Source organism: Lissotriton helveticus, chromosome 9, assembly GCF_964261635.1.
Source record: "Lissotriton helveticus chromosome 9, aLisHel1.1, whole genome shotgun sequence".
In the NCBI taxonomy this organism is placed as follows: domain Eukaryota; kingdom Metazoa; phylum Chordata; class Amphibia; order Caudata; family Salamandridae; genus Lissotriton; species Lissotriton helveticus.
Genome location: NC_136070.1, coordinates 1,128,401,669 through 1,128,423,212, shown reverse-complemented (window position 1 = coordinate 1,128,423,212; position 21,544 = coordinate 1,128,401,669). Strand labels below are relative to the sequence as shown.

General features: G+C 43.9%; 1 protein-coding gene across 2 annotated transcripts in view; it reads left to right on the top strand.

Moving 5' to 3' along the window:
- PRICKLE2 (prickle planar cell polarity protein 2) overlaps window positions 1–21,544 on the top strand; it is a 257,614-nt gene that overhangs the window by 126,400 nt on the left and 109,670 nt on the right. For both annotated transcript variants that reach the window (XM_078661544.1, XM_078661545.1), the window contains one exon: window positions 1,816–2,664. In XM_078661544.1, the coding sequence (XP_078517670.1) occupies window positions 1,816–2,664 (849 nt within the window). The remainder of the gene's footprint in view (window positions 1–1,815; window positions 2,665–21,544) is intronic.

Sequence of the window (21,544 nt, the reverse complement as noted above, 5' to 3'; positions counted from 1 at the left end):
CCTAACTGTCACGTCACTTTAACCTCATAACTGTAGTTAAAGGTATGTTAAGACTGATGTATTGATTCATTAAAAAAGCCACAAGGTAGATTAAAAAAATGTTGAAATTCACTTTTTAAAAATTTCAGTTGAAGTAAAAATTATAGATAAAAAAAACTAAATTAGAAACAGAATCTCCGCTATTTGCGCAGTTCTTTTCCCTCTCTCTGCCTGCTGTACCAGTTGTGTTCTTCAACCTTCCTCGATAGTCCTCTTCTGGTCCTGTTCATCGCAAGTGCAGTGGAGTGGGGCGAATGATGCCCGCGGAGGCAGCCTGCTTTTACTATGCAGGCCTTTAAAACATGCCTTGGTTGTTCGACTGCTCATTCTTTTTGCTTTAGGTAGTATGGGTTCTTTGAAAAAGATGATAAAATGTACCTCTCTACCTGATCCCCTCTGAGGACTATAAATGGTTTTGGGGGTGAGATTGTGGAAGTCTGCCAGATATGCAGCCAGTTACAGCTGGTGATGTATTCCTAAATCATCAGCACAACTAGGCATGCTTGCAGCTGTTACATATGCCTGTAAAGATATGTGGCAGTAGGTCCTTGTAATATTAAGGGTGTTAAGTCAGTTTTAGAGCAGAACGTACTAAAATTGGCAATCCATTCAGAAATTACTCATAATGGTGTCCAAGGGTTAAAGCTCTAACCGGTCGTTGGAATTACATAGGCACAACTCACTGTAATTGAAAAGATTCAGTACTCCTTTGAGCAAAAGACACACAGCGCCAATAAGAGTAATAATAAAGACAGAAAATGTCATTATTTCTCTCTTTATGTGCACTGTTAATTCTGCCCTCCTTTCAGCGCACGTGACCTCGACAAAACTGATGTAATTAATCCATCTTTATGTTCTTAGGAACAGAACTGCGCGAGACAATAAACAATTCATGTGTTAATATAACTCAATCAAAAAGGCAGCAAATCAGATGCAGCGGGTGGCTTTCAGATGATTACATTTAACGTATCAATTATTATTTTTTTGTTGATTTTATTTTGTTACGTTGCCAGAAATGTTTCACGAGTTTAACATCGCTTCGAGCTTTCTTTTTGCCTGTAATGCTTCCCCTCCAGCTGCCCCTTCGCTAAGAGTGTAGTACTCTGAGAAGTGTTGTTTTCAGAACTGCTTTTGATTAAAATGCTTTCCTAAGCGTACATGCCAAGAGTCTTCACTTTGAGCTCTCTGCTGCCCAGTGTAGTTGGCGCAGGTTCAAAAAGACTACACACCAGAAAATCACTAGAACGTATGCTTTTAAATTATTTCACATTTTCACCCAAGAAAATTAATTGCTAGTATTGTTTCAAAAATGACTCTTGGCTGATCTATCTTATGCTCATGTTCAAATAATCTAAAATCAAAAATCTATTTCACTTCCTAAATGAGTTTTAGGATAATTTGTTTTGCATTTGCTAATGTGGAATACATTGGGAGAACCAGCGATCAAAAATGCAATTTTCTCTCTCTGAGTATGTTATTCTAGTTCGTAATTTATTTTCTTAAATAGCAATGACATTTTAAACGTAAAAAAATGTGATCCAACTCAGATTTCTGCATTGCAATTTTCCTCCAAGTCTTGATGCTTACACTGTTCACCTATTTTGTCTTTCAAAGGCATTGCCCAGGGTCAGATGTTATTGTTGTTCGTAATTTATTTTTTTAAATAGCAATGACATTTTAAGCTAAAATAAAAATTTGATCTAACACAGATTTTTGCATTGCAACTTTCCTCCCAGTCATGATGCTTACACTGTCCACCTATTTTGTCTTTCAAAGGCATTGACCAGGGTCAGATGACCTACGACGGGCAGCACTGGCATGCCACAGAGACCTGCTTCTGTTGTGCCCACTGCAAGAAGTCACTTTTGGGGCGGCCCTTCCTCCCGAAGCAGGGGCAGATTTTTTGCTCTAGGTCCTGCAGTGCTGGCGAGGACCCCAATGGCTCGGATTCCTCAGACTCCGCTTTTCAGAATGCCAGAGCGAAGGAATCGCGCCGAAGTGCCAAAATTGGCAAAAACAAAGGAAAACCAGAGGAGAGCAAGATGAATCAGCTCCACGTGACCTCCAATAGACTTTCTGCAGATGTGGATCCACTCTCGCTGCAGATGGACCTGCTCAGTGTGTCTAGTCAAAATCCAAGCTTAAACAGAGAACATTTGTGGCGGAGCAGAGACGAACTGTACCGTTATGGGAACAAAATGGAGCGCAGCCAGTCGCAGAGCCCGTTGCAGCTTCTCAGCCAGTGTAATATAAGGACTTCCTACAGCCCAGGACAGGTGTCCGGGACCTCATCAGATATGTGGGCAAAGCATTTTAGCAATCCAAAGAGAAGTTTGTCAACAGCGATGATGGGGCACAGTGAGGGTTATGCCCAAGACAGCAGGGATGATTATTACCAGGGAAGAATGAGGCAACAGGAAAGTTATGGAGAGATGTCCAGCAAGAGCTTTAATGAGTCCAGGACCAACATCCGGGCTCCTTCATACGATGAGTCGCAAAGCCTGTCCACTCAGAAGTGTCAAACCAGGCTTCCAATCAATGTGCTTAAGTTCCCTGAGGAACTCACTCCTACGGAACAGACGCCGCGCGGATCAATGGAGTCCCTCGCCCTCTCTAATGCAACAGGTAAGACGCTAACAAGCAGTGTGCAACCTTCAAATTGCTATCTAGCACCATGACTTAATGTGTTTTCTGCCATTTCCTATCCTGTGAAACTTGAAATGAGGCGTACGATTGGCATTTTGATTTGTGGGACACCGAATGTAATTTGGTGGACGCGTTATCAAAAAGGATAAGGTGGAACTGATGTCAAAAGCACTTTTGACTTTGTAAGGTTTGACAGACACACCTGTTTTATGATGAAAACAGGAAAAAATAAACATCTTTGTTGAATTGCAACAATGAGCAAATAATACATTTAATATAGATTATTATTATTAGCAAAAGTTGTGTAAGATTTCTTTTTTCCATATGATGCTTCTAAACCCAGCAAATAGAAAGACCGCCTTATACAGCATTGTGGTAAATGGTTATAGCATGTATAAAGGTTGCAATGCATCGTGTGTTAGCAAACCTGCAGTCCGTTTGTGTGCATTTCCTGCCAGTTTCTCTGCTTGGTGCGACCTTTAGCATGTGAATATTAATTAAGTATTTTACCATACATTTGTTATTTAGAATGTGTTCACAATTTTTTTTGAAAGAACATGGCTGGTTTATTATTTTTTAAAATAATTCATTATCTTTCTAACGTTATATTTAATATTTAAGTATATTACATTGTTTCGTGGCCTGACATAGGCCAGAGGACGTGGACGGTGTTTATTCCCAATAGTCAGTGACTTTCCTGTGTGTGTAGGAATAAGCAATTATTTAGAGAGCACTCCCTGCCTTGGGAAGAAAGGCGATTCTTTGTGTCAGAGTTTACTTGACAAGGTGTGGCTTATTTTAAGAAGCTTGACTAAGCAGGGGACATCTTAATAGGACTGGTGGTTCAGGAAGGAGTGATGGTGTAAGAAAGAGGCATTGTGATGTATGAAATAAACATGGTAAAATAGAGAGGGAATATAGTGTTTTAGTGATGTGGCATGATGATGTAAAAGGAAGCCTGGTGCTATAAGGATGCTATCAGGAGGCTGCATGATGAAGCTGGTATGAGGGATGGCCCTATAGAAAGGAGACATATTGTTGCAGGGAGGAGCCATGCTGGTTCAGGAAGGATGCATGAACTGTTTAGTATGGATATGCAGGAGGAGGCATGGTGGTCCAGGGAGTCGGCATGACGACGCAAGGGAAGGCCTGGTGCTGTAGGAAGGAGGCAAAGTTATATAGGAAGAAGTCATAGTTTAGGAGATGGGCCAATTGAGTGAGGAGGCCTAGTCTTACAATAAAATGCTATGGAAGGAGTGTCCACCTGTGCAGTATGGTCTGAGCTTGAGTTACACTGTTGATGGAAGGCATGGTGTTGGCAGGACTTGTGGACAAGAGAGGGGCGGGGTCTAATTGACATATGTAATGTTGAAAGGAGGGAGGGTCCCAGAGAGGATGAGTTTTTAAATGCAAGCCAAATCACACCAGGATCAATGGAGTACTTCGCCATTTTCAATGCATGGGGTAGGACAGCAATGAGCAGTGCAGTCTTTAAATTTCCAATTACTCTATGTCATACCATGTTTAGCGTAAACATCTGTGCTTTAAAGCTTGAGGCAAAACACACATTTGGATTTTCGATCTGTACAATGTCGGTTATACTTTGGTGACATTCGTAGCAAAAACGAAAAGGGGGAATTGTTGACTGATGTGTTTCATTAACAAACCTAGTAGGAGGTAGATGATTTGGGTATCAATCTTTGTTGTTTCTATGTGGGCAAGAGCTCTCTTCCATCTTGTGCACAATGTTTCATGCAACCAGAGTTTGAGCATCAACCTAGGGTTACCTTCACAGCTTGTGCAAGAAATGCAACTGCAAGCCATCTCGAGCGCACCCTTGTTCCAATGCCATTTCATGCGCACCCTTGTTCCAATGTACACAATCATTATTTCAGGAACCCTTCACATAACACTTGTGAATATTTCCCATTCATTTTATCAAATACACACAAAGAGCCCTATTTGCTTCGGGCCACTGGATTTAGTTTAGAAGTGAAGAACAGTAGGCATCACCCCTGGTCGAAGCTACTGCATTACAAATTAAAACCAGCTAGAACCTGTGTAAAGGAGATCAGAGCAGGCCACCCCTTGAGATTAAAGAGGAGACCAGTGGATGATCTCTCCAATCTTCTCTAGCATCAAGACACAATAAGGCCTGAGGCTTTCTCTGATTGGATACACACCCTGCATCACCGACTTCCTCATTGAGGACATTCCTTTGGCGTGGGGCTGTTATTATTTAACAGAATAGATGATAAGGCAGAACACTCATTTTAAAATGCTCCAAAGCCTCTGCTCTGCCTTCCCAACTTGGAGCCACAAGTGATTTCAACATGGTAAACCATGAACTATCATACAGCTTTCTTAATGCAATTCTCGTTTGTCATTTGGGAATTTCACATATTGTTTCGTAGCACCAGATGGCAGTATAGTAGGAATGTGAAGACACTTGGTGCACTCTTTTGTATTTTATTAGACGAAAGAGCAACTGTAAATGTTTGTAGCAAGAGTGTATGCAGGCATCTACTTTTCCCTCCAAACTACCACAGGTCCTTATTTGTATGTATGTATGTATGTATAGGCGTTCTTATAAAGCGCTATCACTGTCACCCACCGGGCATCCTGGTGCTACGACTGTTTCTGACGGTATACACCCGTTACAACGGATCTTTTACTCCGCAGACCCATTACAACGCGACCATTACTCCGCATACCATTACAACGCATTGCGCTGGGGGGCGCTCTAGGATAGGGAATAAGTATAATTTACTATCCAACACCTTCCCTAGGGTCCACGGGGACTGGAGTTAGAATAGTAAATTATACTTACCACTATCCAGCCCCCCAAGGCGCTATGCGTTGTAACGGTATGCGGAGTAAAAGTCGCGTTGTAATGGTCTGCGGAGTAAAAGTATGCGTTATAACGTCATACATCCGTTTCTGACACAGAGCGAGATATTACCAGCTTCTACTCTTACTACATTGTCCTAGGAAACAGGTGAGTTTTTAACTCCTTTTTAAAGATGGAAAAGGCTTCCAGGCTCCTAAGGCTCAATGGTAAGGAGTTCCATAGTCGCGCCGCAGCCGTCCTGAAGGAACGACCTCCCATCCTGGTCCTCCGAAACCTAGGTACCACCACCAGAAAGGCCGAGGCCGACCGAAGAGATCTTACGGGGGTATACCAAGAGAATAGATCTTGTAAAGGGGCCGGGCCTTGATGATACAGAGCCTTAAAAACAATACAGAGAGCCTTGAAGTTCACTCGCTGGAAAATTGGGAGCCAGTGAAGGTCCCTGAGTGCCTTAGTAGAGGAGTCCGAGCGGCGCCGTGAGAGCGCTAACTTAGCGGCACAGTTCTGAAGTTTCCCGAGCACGGTAGTTGGAGCCCCCAGAAGCAGTGCGTTGCAATAGTCCAAACGACTGAGGATAATGCTCCGCACTACTTCTGGTCTAACCGGTGCTGGAAGTAAAGGTAAGATCTTTCTCAGGGATCCAAGTAGACCCATGCACGTAGCCACAGTCTTGTTTACTGCGGTGCCCAGTTGTAAATCGGAGCTGAATATCACCCCCAGATTCCGAACTGAATCAGCCGGCAGATTTGCGCCCCGGAAGTCAGGCGGCCAGAAACCATGGGGAAGGGGTCTGGGAGCCCGATCCAAGGAGCAGTGTAGGACCTCTGTTTTCGAGCAGTTAAATTGAAGAGAATTATTTCCTAACCAGACTGCCGTGGCCCTCATGCAATTATGGAACAGCTCCTGTGACCCCCCCCCTTACCCTCGAGCGAGAAGATAAGCTGGGTGTCGTCAGCATAATTAGTGACCGTGATGCCAAAGGACTTGATCAGTGTGATTAACGGCTGGAGGTACAGGTTGAAAAGAATGGGGCTGATGGCCGAGCCCTGGGGAACTCCCTGGCCTACCCTCTTGATGTTAGATTGGTAGGGTGGTAGTGCAACTACCTGGTGTCTTTGCTCAAGATAAGATACCAACCATTCAAGGGCCGACCCAGACACCCCCGCCTCTGACAGTCTCCTGATCAAAGTCACATGGTTGACCGTGTCGAACGCGGCCGACATGTCAAGCAGCACTAGAAAGGTTGCCTGGCCCATGTCGGCCCGCGTCCGAAGATCGTCTAGAACGGACACCAAAGCTGACTCTGTCCCGTGTGCCGGTCGAAACCCAAACTGAGCCACATCCAAGCGGTCGTTCTGCTCGAGAAAGTTGGATAGGTGTTTTGTGGCCAGTTTCTCTAGGATCTTGATGGGAAATGGCAGGAGGGAGATGGGCCTAAAATTAGCTGGACATGTAGGATCCAGGTTCTCCTTTTTTAGCAGTGGGGGAAACCACCGCCAATTTCCAACAGTCTGGTACCCGTGCCGTGGTGAGCGACTGACAGCATGTAAGAAACAGTGGTGGAAACAGCTCATCACGACAGTGTTTCCAGAATCTGGGTGGTAAAGGGTCCAAAGGAGAACCAGAGGACACCCCGTCAGCCAATGAACAAAAGTCCTCAAACGATGGAAGCGGGAACGTGTTTAGCTCTGCCGATGTAGTGCGCTCCTTCTCATTCTCGGACAAGATGGAATCATGTGAAGTACTCCCAGTTGAAGAAGGGAGGTTGTTTAAAATGCTGGTGATCTTCTCCTCAAAGGCTAGTGCTAGTTGATCGCAAAGATCTTGTGAGGCCGGAATGGTGTTTTTAGTACATCCGGGGTGAGCCAGGTCCTTTACGATCTTAAATAAGGCCTGGGATTTATTGGCCGCTGCCAGCAGGGAGCTTTCTAGAAAGCTGGCTTTGGCCTGCTTGACCTCCATGCCCTTGACTAATACTGATTGGAGACCTAACATGCATCACTAGCATCCTCCGTGGGCCTCGCATCCTTTTCTTCATCCCCTCCTCCTTGAGCATCGATCCCAGGAGTCCAGACTCAGGACATCTTCATGAGGCATTTTCTCTGTAATGGCCTGTGTGGGCACAAAATAGCCATGGGCCAGAATTCCTGTCCTTTTGCCCAGATCTTTGTTCTCATCTTCTACTACTTCTCTCCTCACATGTCCTAATACTTGCCTACTACGGGCATTGCTAGACCGCACCTCTCCCGAGAGCAGGACCTTCCTTAATAATATAAAACTGTTGAATCATCTCTTTGACCCACCACCACAATGGGAATTCCATCCTACTATTTTTTTACCGGTGGCCATACAGTGCCTCCTGGTGTAGCGCATCAGTCCTTCCTGTCTCAACTATGTACATTGCTTCCTTTTGGATTGCCAGTATTTCCAGGGGTGGGACACCATTGATTCTAGAGTGTCACCGACATTCGTCGGATAGGGCTTAAAACCCTGCGTAGATTCCATATATCAATTTCATGTGGATTAACAAAGCCCCCAGGGGTGGAACTTCTGTTAAGGTGACCACCTACCTAAGGGTCATTATGAACACTATCTCCAGACCTGAAGGTTTTGCCTACAAATCATTAGGCTATCACACAAAAGTCCAAGACTGGAAACAGTACCGACCTGAAGTGAAGTGGTCACCCCAACTTCCATTGCTCTGCTATGTTGATACTTTGATTTATATCTGTGTATTTTGCCTTAATGGTGAAAGTAGTTCTCAGATAAACTACTTCTTCTCAATGGCAGATGCTAGTAGCTGTGACTGTTTCTGTCTTTGTTTCACTTTTATCCACAATGCTATTTAGCCCTTCAGGCTGCAGACCTGCTCTTTATTTACTTGGCTTGATGTGACAAATTTAATGTAAATCTCTGCTTTGATTATGCAGCACTTTGAAATTGAAACTTATTTTGGTAGGTGCCCACGTCATATAAGACAATACATTACAAATTAATAAATAAAAAGGATGATCCAGGACTCTCATTCTTTAAGTCTTTAAAGAAAGGTTGTAGAAAGCCACATTCTCACATGGGATGATTAGTCGCTTTGCATACATTTCTCATACATTTTTCAATCTCTTAAACACTGTCATCTAAAAAGAAACCTTCTGAGGTTCACAGTATGCCATGGTTACATTTGCATTTCAACTATTCCAACAAAGAGTATCAAGGCTAGGAGGTGTGTAATCTTCCATTTGTTGTGCATGGCATTTTAACCTATCTTTGCGCAACACAGGGGCACAGACAAACATGTGAGTTTCTTCATCGTGTTTTACGTTTTATTGCAGTAACGAACAAACAAACTGAACATTGGTTGACTTCATCATGCAACGCATGAGCATGAATAAAACACTTACTGGAGCAGTCATTCTCGGTGTCTGGTAGCGCTCTGCTCTAAAATTGGGAATTCAAGTGAGACCTTCTAGCGCTGGCAGAAGAAGAACCCACTGCTGCAGGGAACTGGCTGATGCTGAGAACGCATGTTGAATTGTAATAAATGCTGTTGGCAAGAACTCTAAAATCACCTAGTGAACAATCATAGAAAGGGCGCAACCTCCCCTGTGCAGAGCTCCACCCAGTTTGCGCTGGGCATATAAGTATCTGTGACCCCTACTGTAACATCAAAGTGCTCTGGGGCTGCAGAAAGTGGGCCCACATGCCCATTGTGGCCCCGGGGCCCTTTATGTAATACAGCCAGTGGATTCTAACTTAGACAATATTGCATAGATATACATTCAGCAGCAAATTGAATTGAATCCAGATTCACATAAATGCTAGTGAGGTTTGAACATTTTCCGTGTATGTCAGAAGCATTAAGAGATTTTAATCACATTTGGGTAGTGATCCTTGGTGTCTTTGTTGTACACCTTCCATGTGACTATTTCAAGCTTCTCCTTGCTCCTCCAGGCCCATGTTTAGTATCATTCAATTTGCATCTTTGCTTTTTTGTTGCAAACCTTCACTGTAGAAAAGATGGGTCCAGAATATGGAACTTCCAAATATTAACACAAGCAAAACACAATACCCAATCAGCTGCTAAGAACGTGGCCATCTAGTATCAAAGATTCTGTATGTTTGCCTTTACAATGTAGGTATTCGCGCCCACCATCATTGGTAGTTAGCAATCACAGAGGGAAAGGAAGAGCAATGTCCTACATTTTAGAGAGATAACTGCTGTGCTAAGTATTGGTTGTGTATTGAACTGGTTAGAATATACTAATAGCAGGCTGTTCGAGTATGAAAGGCATGTTCATTCGTGGAGATGGCATACCCAGCTTCTCCCTATTACCTGGTGTTAATCTGTGGCCATAAACAAAGTGGAATCCACTCAAGGTAGTGATCCCAAAAGTGATGGGGAGACACACAATGTTGTTTAAATGCCCCTCACACACCAACAGGCCCCTTGGTGTCATGCTTCATCATCGGGGCCTTCGCACCCCTCTACGGGATGCGGCGTGCTACGACTAGCGAGTGCGCAGGAGCACTTGGAAGTGAACTATGTGTGGGGGTGTGTGTGTATATATAACCAAAGTGTGAGTGAGGTGAGGTGAAAAAAGTGAAAAAGTTAAAAAATACCTGGCACGTGGGAGAAAAACAGAATTTTATTAGTCCCCGGCTGGTATTGTTAAAAAAGTGCAGAGCGTGGTTGGGTAGATACGAGTTAAGGTATCTGGAACCACTGTGAAAGTGTCAACATGTTTCGGAGGGCACAGCCTCCTTCTTCAGGACGAGGGTTATGCACTTTCCCTCACCTTACTCACATGTAAAATGTAAAAGTGTTTAATTAAAAATTACCACAATGTGTAATGTTCCTAACAATGTTATTTGGTGTTAGTGAATGTCGTTGCGCCCAGTTGGCGAGAGAACCTGTAAAGAGAAATGCATACTTGAATACATACCAACAGATTCATTGAAAAAGAAGGAACAAGCCTTCTCAAAAATTCACGTGGTCAAACCTAAAAATACTGGGACCTTTGTGATGAAAAAAACACACTAAAGTACATCACTGTACTGACACACACAAATACATACAAAACACACAAATATACTCTCAACTCTGATGGAAAAAGAGAGCAGCTGGTCAATAAGAGAAAGTCTTACTTAGAGTCCTAATATGTGAGACCTCATGAGCCTAAGCGTGTATTGGGGATCCCTCCTTCCTGCTCAGAAAGACCTAAAAACATTGGTAATCCGGGTTCAGTTGGAAAAAGGGAAAGTGTGGAGTTTACCATAACTATGGAGAAAGAAACATCTGTCTACTATCACCCATTAACTCACGGTTACTGCATGTGCCATTCGCCTGCCTTCCCTCAACGCGGCTCCGATGAAGTGAGCCTCTCTAGGGAAACCGCCCTTTAAATATACCATCCCTCGTGATAATTAGTATTGGCTAATTGATTAATGAGAGTCGGTATATGCCCAAATATAGCGGACGCCATCGCCGATGATCCGGTACTGCGCTCCCGCGGTACACTATCTGCACGCATGCGCAGAAAGCCTGTCTTCTGCGCATGCGCGGTCAGGGAAGCGATCGCGCATGCCTCGAGAAGGAAACGCCACGCTTGCTGGGAGGCGATGTCTCCGCTGCAATAGAATGCCTGTCTTGTGCGCATGCGCGGTCAGAGAAGCGATCGCGCATGCCTCAAAATGGAAACACCACGCTCACTGGGAGGCGCTGTCTCCACTGTTGTTAACTAGCTCCAACATGGAAAAAAAGGGGGCCAAGGGTCTTAATATTAAATGTATATTATGCAATAAGATGGGACAGGCTTATGTTTATCCTTTAGTTTTAGAAAAACGGAGTGAGTTGGCTATACAGCACTGATGGATCAGGAGTGCTATGCTGGGTGGTCACAATACAGAACACATAGCTGGTGACAATAGGAAGGCTAAGGAACCAACGAGATGTTATTAGGAACAGTTCATAGGCCTAAAAAACGCCTAGGAGGTTATGTTCAAACACAGTTTATCTCAAGAGGTTCCACGGGATTGAATAATTCAGCCCCGTGACGTCAGTACCCAACCTGAACACCCACCGCTGTTCCTTTTCCAAAAGGCCCACCTCTGAAGGTAATTGTTCAATGACTGTCCACTGCAGTTCATTCACGCAGTGTTGATGTTCAATGAAATGGGTAGACATTTTGGTGGTGAGTCTCTTACACCTAATGTTACTTTTGTGTTCGTTGATTCTTGTTTTGACAGGTCTTGTTGTCATACCAACGTATTCTTTTCCACAGGGGCACGAGATTAAATATACAACATTCTTGCTGTTGCAATTTGTAAACTTACGTTGCTCCCACTGTGTCCCATTTGAGAAAGTTAAGTTTAGGCTTTTTTTAGTGAGGTGGCAGTTGTTACAGTTACCACATGGGTAGTGACCATGTAGGCCCTGGAGTCTCGTTTGATCATTCTTCGTGGGGGGCGGTCTTGTATGGACAAGCATGTCCCTCAAGTTCCTACCCCTCCTGTGTGCAAACAAAGGTTTCTGCAATGATAGTCCACTACTTGTTAGAGTGCGCCAGTGTTTGTTTACCAACTTGGTCACCTGGTTGGTTACCGGACTGTATGTGGTAACACATACTGTTCTTTTTTCTGCCTCCTCCCTACGGGGATTATCCTCAAGGAGTGCTTCACGATTGTTGTTCCTGGCCCTTTTTGAAGCTTTTCTGATCACAGGTTCTGGATACTTCCTCTGTTTTAGTTTCACACTCAGGTCCTTGGCCTGAGATTTATATTTTTCAATATCACTGCAGTTCCGTCGCAGGCGCAGGAACTGTCCATAAGGTAGATTCTCCCTCAGATGACGTGGATGAAAACTGTCAAATCTGAGGAGGCAGTTCCTGGCTGTTGACTTAAAATGTGTTTCAGTTTTTAGGGTCCCTGCTTCATGATAAATGTTTAAATCCAGGAATACCATGCTCTGGTTGGATGCCTGGTGGGTAAATTTCAAAAAATTTGCATCTTTGCTTTTTTGTTGCAAACCTTCACTGTAGAAAAGATGGGTCCAGAATATGGAACTTCCAAATATTAACACAAGCAAAACACAATACCCAATCAGCTGCTAAGAACGTGGCCATCTAGTATCAAAGATTCTGTATGTTTGCCTTTACAATGTAGGTATTCGCGCCCACCATCATTGGTAGTTAGCAATCACAGAGGGAAAGGAAGAGCAATGTCCTACATTTTAGAGAGATAACTGCTGTGCTAAGTATTGGTTGTGTATTGAACTGGTTAGAATATACTAATAGCAGGCTGTTCGAGTATGAAAGGCATGTTCATTCGTGGAGATGGCATACCCAGCTTCTCCCTATTACCTGGTGTTAATCTGTGGCCACCATGTAGGAAGATATAAAATCTTAACACAAAATGCATCATTTAGACTTCTTGGAATGAGCGAAGAATCTGTGCATTGCAGCTTCATTCTGACCAGCATCCTGGTCACGTGACTTAGTCCCCTCATGGCAACAGGACCCCCCGCCCCACACAGGGATACCCTACAAACATGAATAATACACAGGACACAGTGTTTGGTTGGAAAGAAAATGCTGCAGGATTTATTACATACAACATATGTAATCAAGATGGGTTATCTTACGGGTAATCCAAGGGCAGGCCGCATTCTCGCCACCTGCCCGCCTGATGAGCCGGGCAGCACCATGTGTAACCACCTGGGTGCTGCCCCATAAGTTAATTAACTAGACTCCCGCCCCGAGGGGCGGAGCGCAACTAGGCAACCCCCGGTTGTACAGGCCCACAACCGCCCGAAGGACTACTGAGGTGCCGACACGTGTACCCGGACCTCCCATGAAGTCCAGGTGCTCTGGCACCCCTATGTGCCTGCTGAGGTACACCGCTGCACCTCTCAGCTTCCGGATCACCCTGTAACTCCGCCTGCAACGAAAAATGACAATATTATAAAGTTCAAACCACGCCACTCCCAGCTGGCGCACGGGTAAGAGGTAGGGAGGGGAAGTGCGTCCAAGTGGATAGTGTGTCCGTGGCGAGGGTCGGCAAAGAGGCCTGAACCTGGCGAGGGGGACTTAAGTACCCCTCGCCCGGCCTGCCGCCCCCCGAAGCACGTCACTGGGCCAGCCCTGTTCCCTGCTGGACCCCTCCTGCCCGAGGGAGGAGGGAGTACCTGCATGCAAGGGGGCGGGGGGGGGAGCCCCCCGGCGACTAAGGTGCCGCCCTCTTGATGGCCACCGGGTGGCCTCGGGCAGCTGCAGAGTCTGCTGCCTATTTCAGTACTGCGTCGATAACGTGTAGATAATGGAAGCCTGTATCTTGGTTGGCAACTTTTTTGAGTGCTGGCCGTGTTATTTTTATCTGAAGCCTCTTCTGTGCTATCATCCTACGATGATTGCTGTCACATCTCTGTAGGCACACCACAGGTGAAAAATTCAGTTTAAAAAGCAATAGAAAGCCTACGTCAATGACAGTAGGAGACCGGCTTCCCTCCGCTTTTCTGTTTGTGATGGAAAGTATTGGTTTGAAAACCGTAAAGGCTCCTCATTTTTGGGTACACAGTCTCTTGTTTATAGAGGAGCGTGCTAAGATTTTAATACTGGCTGAAGGGATGCTATACAGGACCTTATAAAGGAGGTAAGTGTACAATAGGGCTGGAATTTAAAGTCAAGCTCCTTCATTATGGGCGGCCCTGTGATTATGATTGTTGTGACTTTTATCGTGAGTGCAGTAAAGTTTGCACCCCCATTAAATTTCGGCAAACCACACCTGATGAAATTTAAAGGAGGAAAAATATCTGATAAATACATAGAAATACAGACTTTTGTTTTGATTTTTATCGTGGATGCAGTAAAGATCGCAACCCCATCATATTTCGGCAGGTTACACCTGATGAAATTTAAAAGATGAAAACTACCTGATATATACATAGAAATGCAGATTTTGGTGAGGTAAGCACCAAAATTAGCATGTCATGTCCCATTTCAATGGCAACATTTGTAATAGACATCCTGTCTGGCGGGAGCATTTCTTCTCTCCCTTCCTCCCCGTGCTGCTGCAAGGATGGGTTGGGGTCTTGGCTTTCCTACTGCTCACAACCTCTGTTCTCTCCGGGCCCCGAATTATTGGGTTGAGTTTGTGGGCTCAATAATTCCGGTGGCGAGAATCCACTAAGAGTTATCGCTGGAGATGAAATTGCACCACACGTAATGAGAGTCTAAATGACATTTGAAAACTTGAACTGGACTTTAAATTCTCACCATGAAAAGCGTCATTAACTTTAAAAAGAAAAAAAACATGCACAGACTGTTTTGAAATTGCCTGGCACAGCAACTACTTGCAAATTGAATTGTAACCCAATCCTTTTCCATCCTTCGTGCATTTTCTTGCGCACATCCCGAAAATAAGGAGACAAATTGCTGGCAGAGACAGTCCAGGAAATGAAGGAAGCAATACCACAAAACTGCAGGGGAATTAAGTACCTCCCCAGTGTTTTCCGAGAAAGAGCCTGTGCAAACCCAGTCCAGCTGAGAAGCAGTATTTTTTAACGGCACTGGGACAGCACTAAAGAGTAAGAATGGCTTCTTGGGATCCTGCCTCCTGGGTCTTTATTAGCAGTCCCAGAACAAATCAGGGAGAGGTCTTGCCCAATAACTAAGTGCGGGAATCCGCAGAGTTCCTGCACTCGCGTAGTATTCCCCAAAGATTCCCTGTGGTATTTGCTTACTGTTGATGAACGATTAAAAGGTAAGGTCAGTTTTGTCAGTCACATGTGAAACATATTAGTCATCTTTTTGTCTAGGGAGCTCACCGAAGCAAAAGGGTTCGTGAAAAGCTTGCTTAAGTGGCCTCGGGACTAATTAAGGATTTTCTGGCACTACAAACTTTTATTGCTTTTGACATCATTGCCAAGTCTGTACCACTCCTATCAATGCATGGACCTCCTACAGATAGCCACTGGTTAGCTTGTTGAAGTTTGAAGAGAGTGTGTTAGTTGAAAACTCTAGCTGTGTAGACGTTTACTACTGAAATATTGGGTTGGACCATGAGTTTGTATCTAACGCTGGGTTTCAATAGCCCTGAACATTGGTTATAGTGCTTTTTGATTGATTCGCTGATTTTTGGTAATTGGGTATCCATATTTAATATTAGGATCCTTCATATCAATAATGTTAGGGGATATCTATCTGTAGTGCTTTAAAATAAACGTGGGTGGTCAAGGCGGGAGAGAGAATGGCAGCAAAAATAGTAAACTAGCTTTCATCCTAAGTAACAGCGATAGTAAAGGCCACAGTGAGGCATGAAACTGGAATGGTGACATAACAGATTGAAAGTGTTATAGCTATGAAACACCAATACCACCAATTATTGTAAGCATCACACATGTGACCAATGATTTGCTGGTTGGGAATGCGCAGAGAAAAGGCTACACCAGCTGGTAGCCTGAAAATCTAGTAACTGTTACCTTACCACTTCCCATAATAGTTTGTAAAGCTTAGCGTGTACCCAGCCAAACACAGAGTATCTGACCCCAGAGTTTAGGGACAGAAATGGTAAACAGCGGCAGGCAGAGAAATTTCACCTACCAGATGTAAATTTGTAGTGAAGTTGCATGGCCAGGAATAACACTCCTGAAAGAAAAGTTAGTGTGAAGGGGTTGTCCGTAAATTACAGGAGCCCATATGCACAGTCAACTATCCAGTTGGCAGTCAAAGCTTAACTGCCAACGTCATCATAGCTCAGCGCAAACACAAAATAAACAGTGCTTCAAAGCAGGAGACGACTGGTCACACTGAATGAAAACAAGGAACATTGCCTTGAGCATATGCAAAGCAATGAACATAACTGAGTGCTAAACGCAGAACGTTGCTGTCAGCACGTGCAATAGAATGAAAGGAGAGAAGCAGGTTGTAACAAAATCCCTAGAAGACTCAGAAGTGCAGAAGACAGAGAGCAGGAAAGAAAGACGGCAGTGGAGAGGGAGACTTCACGACACACACAGACAGCTGCGGGGAATAGATATGAGAAGGACTATCGGTCTGCACTATCAAGAGGGATGATTCAATTTCAACTGGGGACCACCAGGTGCACACAACCTTGTTGACCTTTTCGAAGGTCAGACTCTTTGCCTTGATGAAGATATTCATCCTGAGGAGGAGCCTAAAGCAGAATACATAGAGATATATAATCTAGAACTTTCCATAAGGTTTAAACTCTTTGTAGCAGTAAAGAGAACTACAGGGCTATGCTACTGGAACAGAGGTGAAGACACCATGTGCGTGTGTGTCCACATGTGGTGAACTCCGAATCAGGCAGGGGGGCATTTCCCACCGAGGCATTGCTCCACACAGCGCCAAATCTGACTCTTGGAGGGTTTGGAACAAATGTTCCATGTATTCCTGAATATCTGGCATAAATAATTGTATGTGCTTCGTAGCTCGTGGTGACGGGTGCTCTACAAAAATATACTTTATAAACATTTGCTTCATGTTGCTATGGACCTACTAAGTCTTTCAAAAACATTTATTTTTGTGGGTGTACAAACCAAAAGCGTGAATGCAAAAATATATGTATCACTGAAACAGGGCAAGTCAGACGCAAACTTTTACATGGAAGGTATCTTGTACATATTTATTAATAAATGTGTATGCCCAAAAAAGAAATCCGCAAAATACTTGAGAATTTCAAAGTGATATAAAGCCAATGGGAAGCCTCGTTATTGGGGACTAAGGATTTGTAGCACAGATAATGATCAGGAACAGCAGGTTCAAAAGATTGACCCCCATGAAACTATAGTGGTCCTTAAAGTGCACCTTGATGTCATAGAAAGACTTGATATATTCAGTGATTGTTGTATAATAATGTCAGTTATCTGATTTTCAAATAGGACACTGTGTGCTATTCGTCCAGGCCCCACAGTTTGATAACATCCAGACTCCATGGTTCCAAAGGCCAAATATGGCTCTATTATTGCCCATTCTTAAATTGAATGTTCATGCTGTCCATTGACTAGCACAGGCCGAGTATTTTATCCACCCACCCTGAATTTCCTTCAGAATTCTGCTTAATTTGAAGCAAGAATACAAGAGTTGTTGTGTACATGTAACTTAAAGTGCCTATCTGAGTACAAGGTGCACCAACTAGCGGATGTGGTGGCTCACATGACTACCAATAAACAACCATTGCCTGCCAGTGTCATCAAGACGGTCCTCCAGTTGAACATGTGCTCCAGCAACTAGTCTGTTTCGTTTGTCAAGTTAAATATTGTGTGCACCATGATGTGTGTTAGATAAAAAGTGCACAGTAAGGTTCATTGCGTGGCGGGTTCACCCACTGCTCTATCTACTGGTATACCTAGCGCCGGGACGCCTCTTTGCTGGGGCAGCTGTTGCACTTTACAAGTTGTGGTAACAATAACATTAACCTAAAGGCCCAGTGGCTTGTGAAGGAGGCTGAAAATGGTGGTGGCTGCAGATGGACTGCATCCTCCCACGTTTGCATGGGGCAGCTAGACTCTTCTTTAGTTCCAGGTCCGCCACATACAGTAGCATGATTGCTCCTCAGTGACGGCCCACTACATGATGCGCTACAACAGTTTTGGTAGTATAGAAGGTGTGGTAAAACTCCTTCTGTACCAATGTTTGCAGGCCACAATGAAAGAACCGTATGTGCCACAAATTCATCTGTTGTTTCATAGGTGGATCACATTTGTGGGAAGAATGGGCCGAATTGTTTTTTCTTTTTAAGATTCACAATCTGAAAAGTATTAATTTTTATTATTGACTCCCTGATCTCGATAATCCCCTCCACCCCAGATTGGTTATAATTTAAACCAATAGATGTTGCCAAACATTTGCACTGAAGCCCTGTAAAACCAATTGATCAACTTCATTATTGTTTGCTAGTTCTTTTCATACTTTGATGTTTCAATTATTTATTTATTTTAAACTCCATCAATAAAAAAGATGCATGGTTCTGTATCGTGGGTTAATGCAGAATGAAGTTTACATTTTGTGTGAATTTGGTTAATCATGTTGTTAAAAAAAATATTTTGTAATGAAAACTATATTTTCTTTATGTACATTGTCATAGTCCAGAGTATGCTGGTTTAGTCATTGAGTCATCCAAGTGTTATTTCTTCCTGCTTAGTCTTGCTTCAACCGAGTGATGTCCTCAGATGGACCTTCAGGTCTGTCAACGGTTCTGGCTGATGTTCAGTGTCTTCCTGTACACCTCGCCCTTATGTTGACAAGTATAATTGTGTTTCATTAATGTGTCACTTCCTAATCACAACTTCACTTGCACTCACTGCTCTCTGAAAACAGGGCTGATGTCAAATCCACTCATCACACTTAATCTATGAATCCAATTGCTCATAGCCAGAAACAGATTAAGATTGTTGGGACAAGTTACAAGTCTTTATCTGATACCCTGCCATATTAATTTCCCTTACCCCAATGGCCCTTCCTGGACTTCCTTAAAGCTTGGGTCTTGAGTGACCACCTCACTCCAGGTCATCAAACACACTATTTCCAGTCTTAGAGTTTTCATCTACAAATCAATAACTTCAGGTGTGTTGATCTAATTAGTTCAATAGAAGCAAAACGAGATTACAACATTCAGAATGTGTTTGGCTATCACACAATCCAGTACTGGAAACAGTATCTGTAATGACCTGGAGGTAGGTGGTCAAACTTTTTGGTTCTTCCATCAACACACCCTTCCTAGACCATCATTGAGGCGTACATGGAGCACCTTTTGCACCAAAACACTGTGTGATGAGATGGTGTATATAAGTGATGGACGACAATACCCCGGGCAAGACCAGAACATACTTCATCCATGTCCCAACACACCAACCACCTCTCAAGTGTACCTTGTGTTCATGCAGCACATTAATCTGTCACTTTGCAGCTTTCTACAGCTGGGAATTAAGCATGCAGGATGTTACAGTGAGACACACATGCTAGGTGAATGCTGCAAAGTGTGAGCTGAGAATGATTTGAGACAAAGTAAAAATGATAAAATGGCATTTATCCAAAGCAGATCTGAAGCAGGATTTGAAGGCTTTGGTATTGAAACACTGTTACATACTCCTGCGCACCATGCTCATTTTAAAGGTTTTTATAAATCAGAGGTTTTTGTTCAACAGCAGAACCCGCAACAGGCACAACACACTCCTCTTTTATTTCCAAATGTGCTGGCTCCAGTGTGCTGTGCTGTGGTGATGTGCAGTGGGTCACAGGCATCTGCCTTGCAGCACTAACTAACCTTCAACTGGACCATCACTGCTCTTAAACTAGATGAATGCAATTAGTTGTACCTTGGTGGAACAAAATCTAACGATTAAGGTGCAACCATATATAAAAGGTTAGTCGACATCGCATTGCTAACCCTACACCTTGAAGAATGCGAGGACAAAGGTAATCTTAAAATACCACGCACAATACACAATAAATGACACTGACAACACTATTGTTGAAAAAATGGTGTCACAGGCTAATTGATTACACAAATTGTTTCAGTGGTGAGTTTACCGTACAGCTACACCCGTCCTGAGAATGCTGGAACTAACCTTTTGTGTCCTACTTCTGACTAATCAGTTGCTTACGATTTCAACGGACCCTTAAGGGGTTAAGGAGCACCATTGCGTCATCTCAGACCCTGCCATAATGACATCTAGTGACGTAAGGAATTCCCTTTTCGCTCCAAGACCCACTGTCTGCAGGACTGGCCGTAGCTAGCATCGGGCGTTTTTCTGGGAGGCTGGAAAGGTGGCGGCTGGTTTTGCAGCAGTGGGGGCATTTTTTTATGTTACTGGGTGCCGGTTTTGCAGCAGTGCTGCAATATCGACCCCCAGTAACAAAAGCACCATTGCTTTAGACCTTCCCTGCCGGGGGGAGCATGAGAGTTGCTGGTCCTACAAAATTGCCAGGGCTGCTTTGGGTTCCCAGTCCAGCCCTGACTATATGGAGGCCTTTGTAGTCGTATGAAGCTTTAGGATCGCCATGTAACTCTGCCCTGCCTTAATTGATGCCCCTTATAATACCCTTGTGGCCTTCACCCCGCCTATTCCTGAAACTGTGAGAAAATAAACAGAGGGGGAACCTCTGTACCTCTTGTAGCCCTGCTGAGACACACTGCCCATCCTTTTCTACCAGGTGAGCAACACTAAGATGCTGTCCCCACTATGTGACCCTGGTGACGGGCCAGCTGCAAAAGGACAAAATATCCTATTTGCCAGCACTCATATGGTGCCTACACTGGCTACTGTTTATGTTAAGAATAGTCTGCAAACTTTCCTGTTTCATGCACTGTCTAATTTGAAACCTGCCAGGTGAGTAGGCTTCAATTTAACAGTAAAAGTGACCTGTAAATATAGCTGCCTTCACAGTCCACCCCTCTGTCCCACTGGTAAAGATATATCCACTTCCAGTCTGTTCCATTTTCCACTTATGGATTTTGGCATAAATTCGGCTGCTCTACACCACACACTATGTTATGAAACCCAGTGCTCACACATTAGCAGCCTTTTTACGTATCTAGTTTGGGAATACATGGATTACAATGAAAATATACATTTTTGCTTTTTAACTACCACATACCAGAAATTACAGTGAGCCACAAGCCCAAAACTGCATGATTTTGTGCTCTCCTATTTTACAAACACAGCTACCCTTCCTCTGCCACCTCATATCACTTCCTGAACCTTCTCATAAACCTTTGCTGGTCATCCTCACTTTTACTTAAAGATGTCAACCAGGCATTCCCACAGGTCTAAATCCAAGAGGCCCTCCATAATGTCTTGATGTGCCCTTCATTGTTGATTGTCTAGTTAAGCCTTGTGAATGCACTTGGGTTTATTCCTTGGCATGGGCCAGCTAGTTCTCTGGCACTTTTGAACCTGTTGTCTGGCACAGATGAAGTTATGCTGTTACACTGGTTTATTCAAGGGCATTCCTTGTAGTATTAACTGGCAGAAGTAAGCTTATTTTTCGGTGC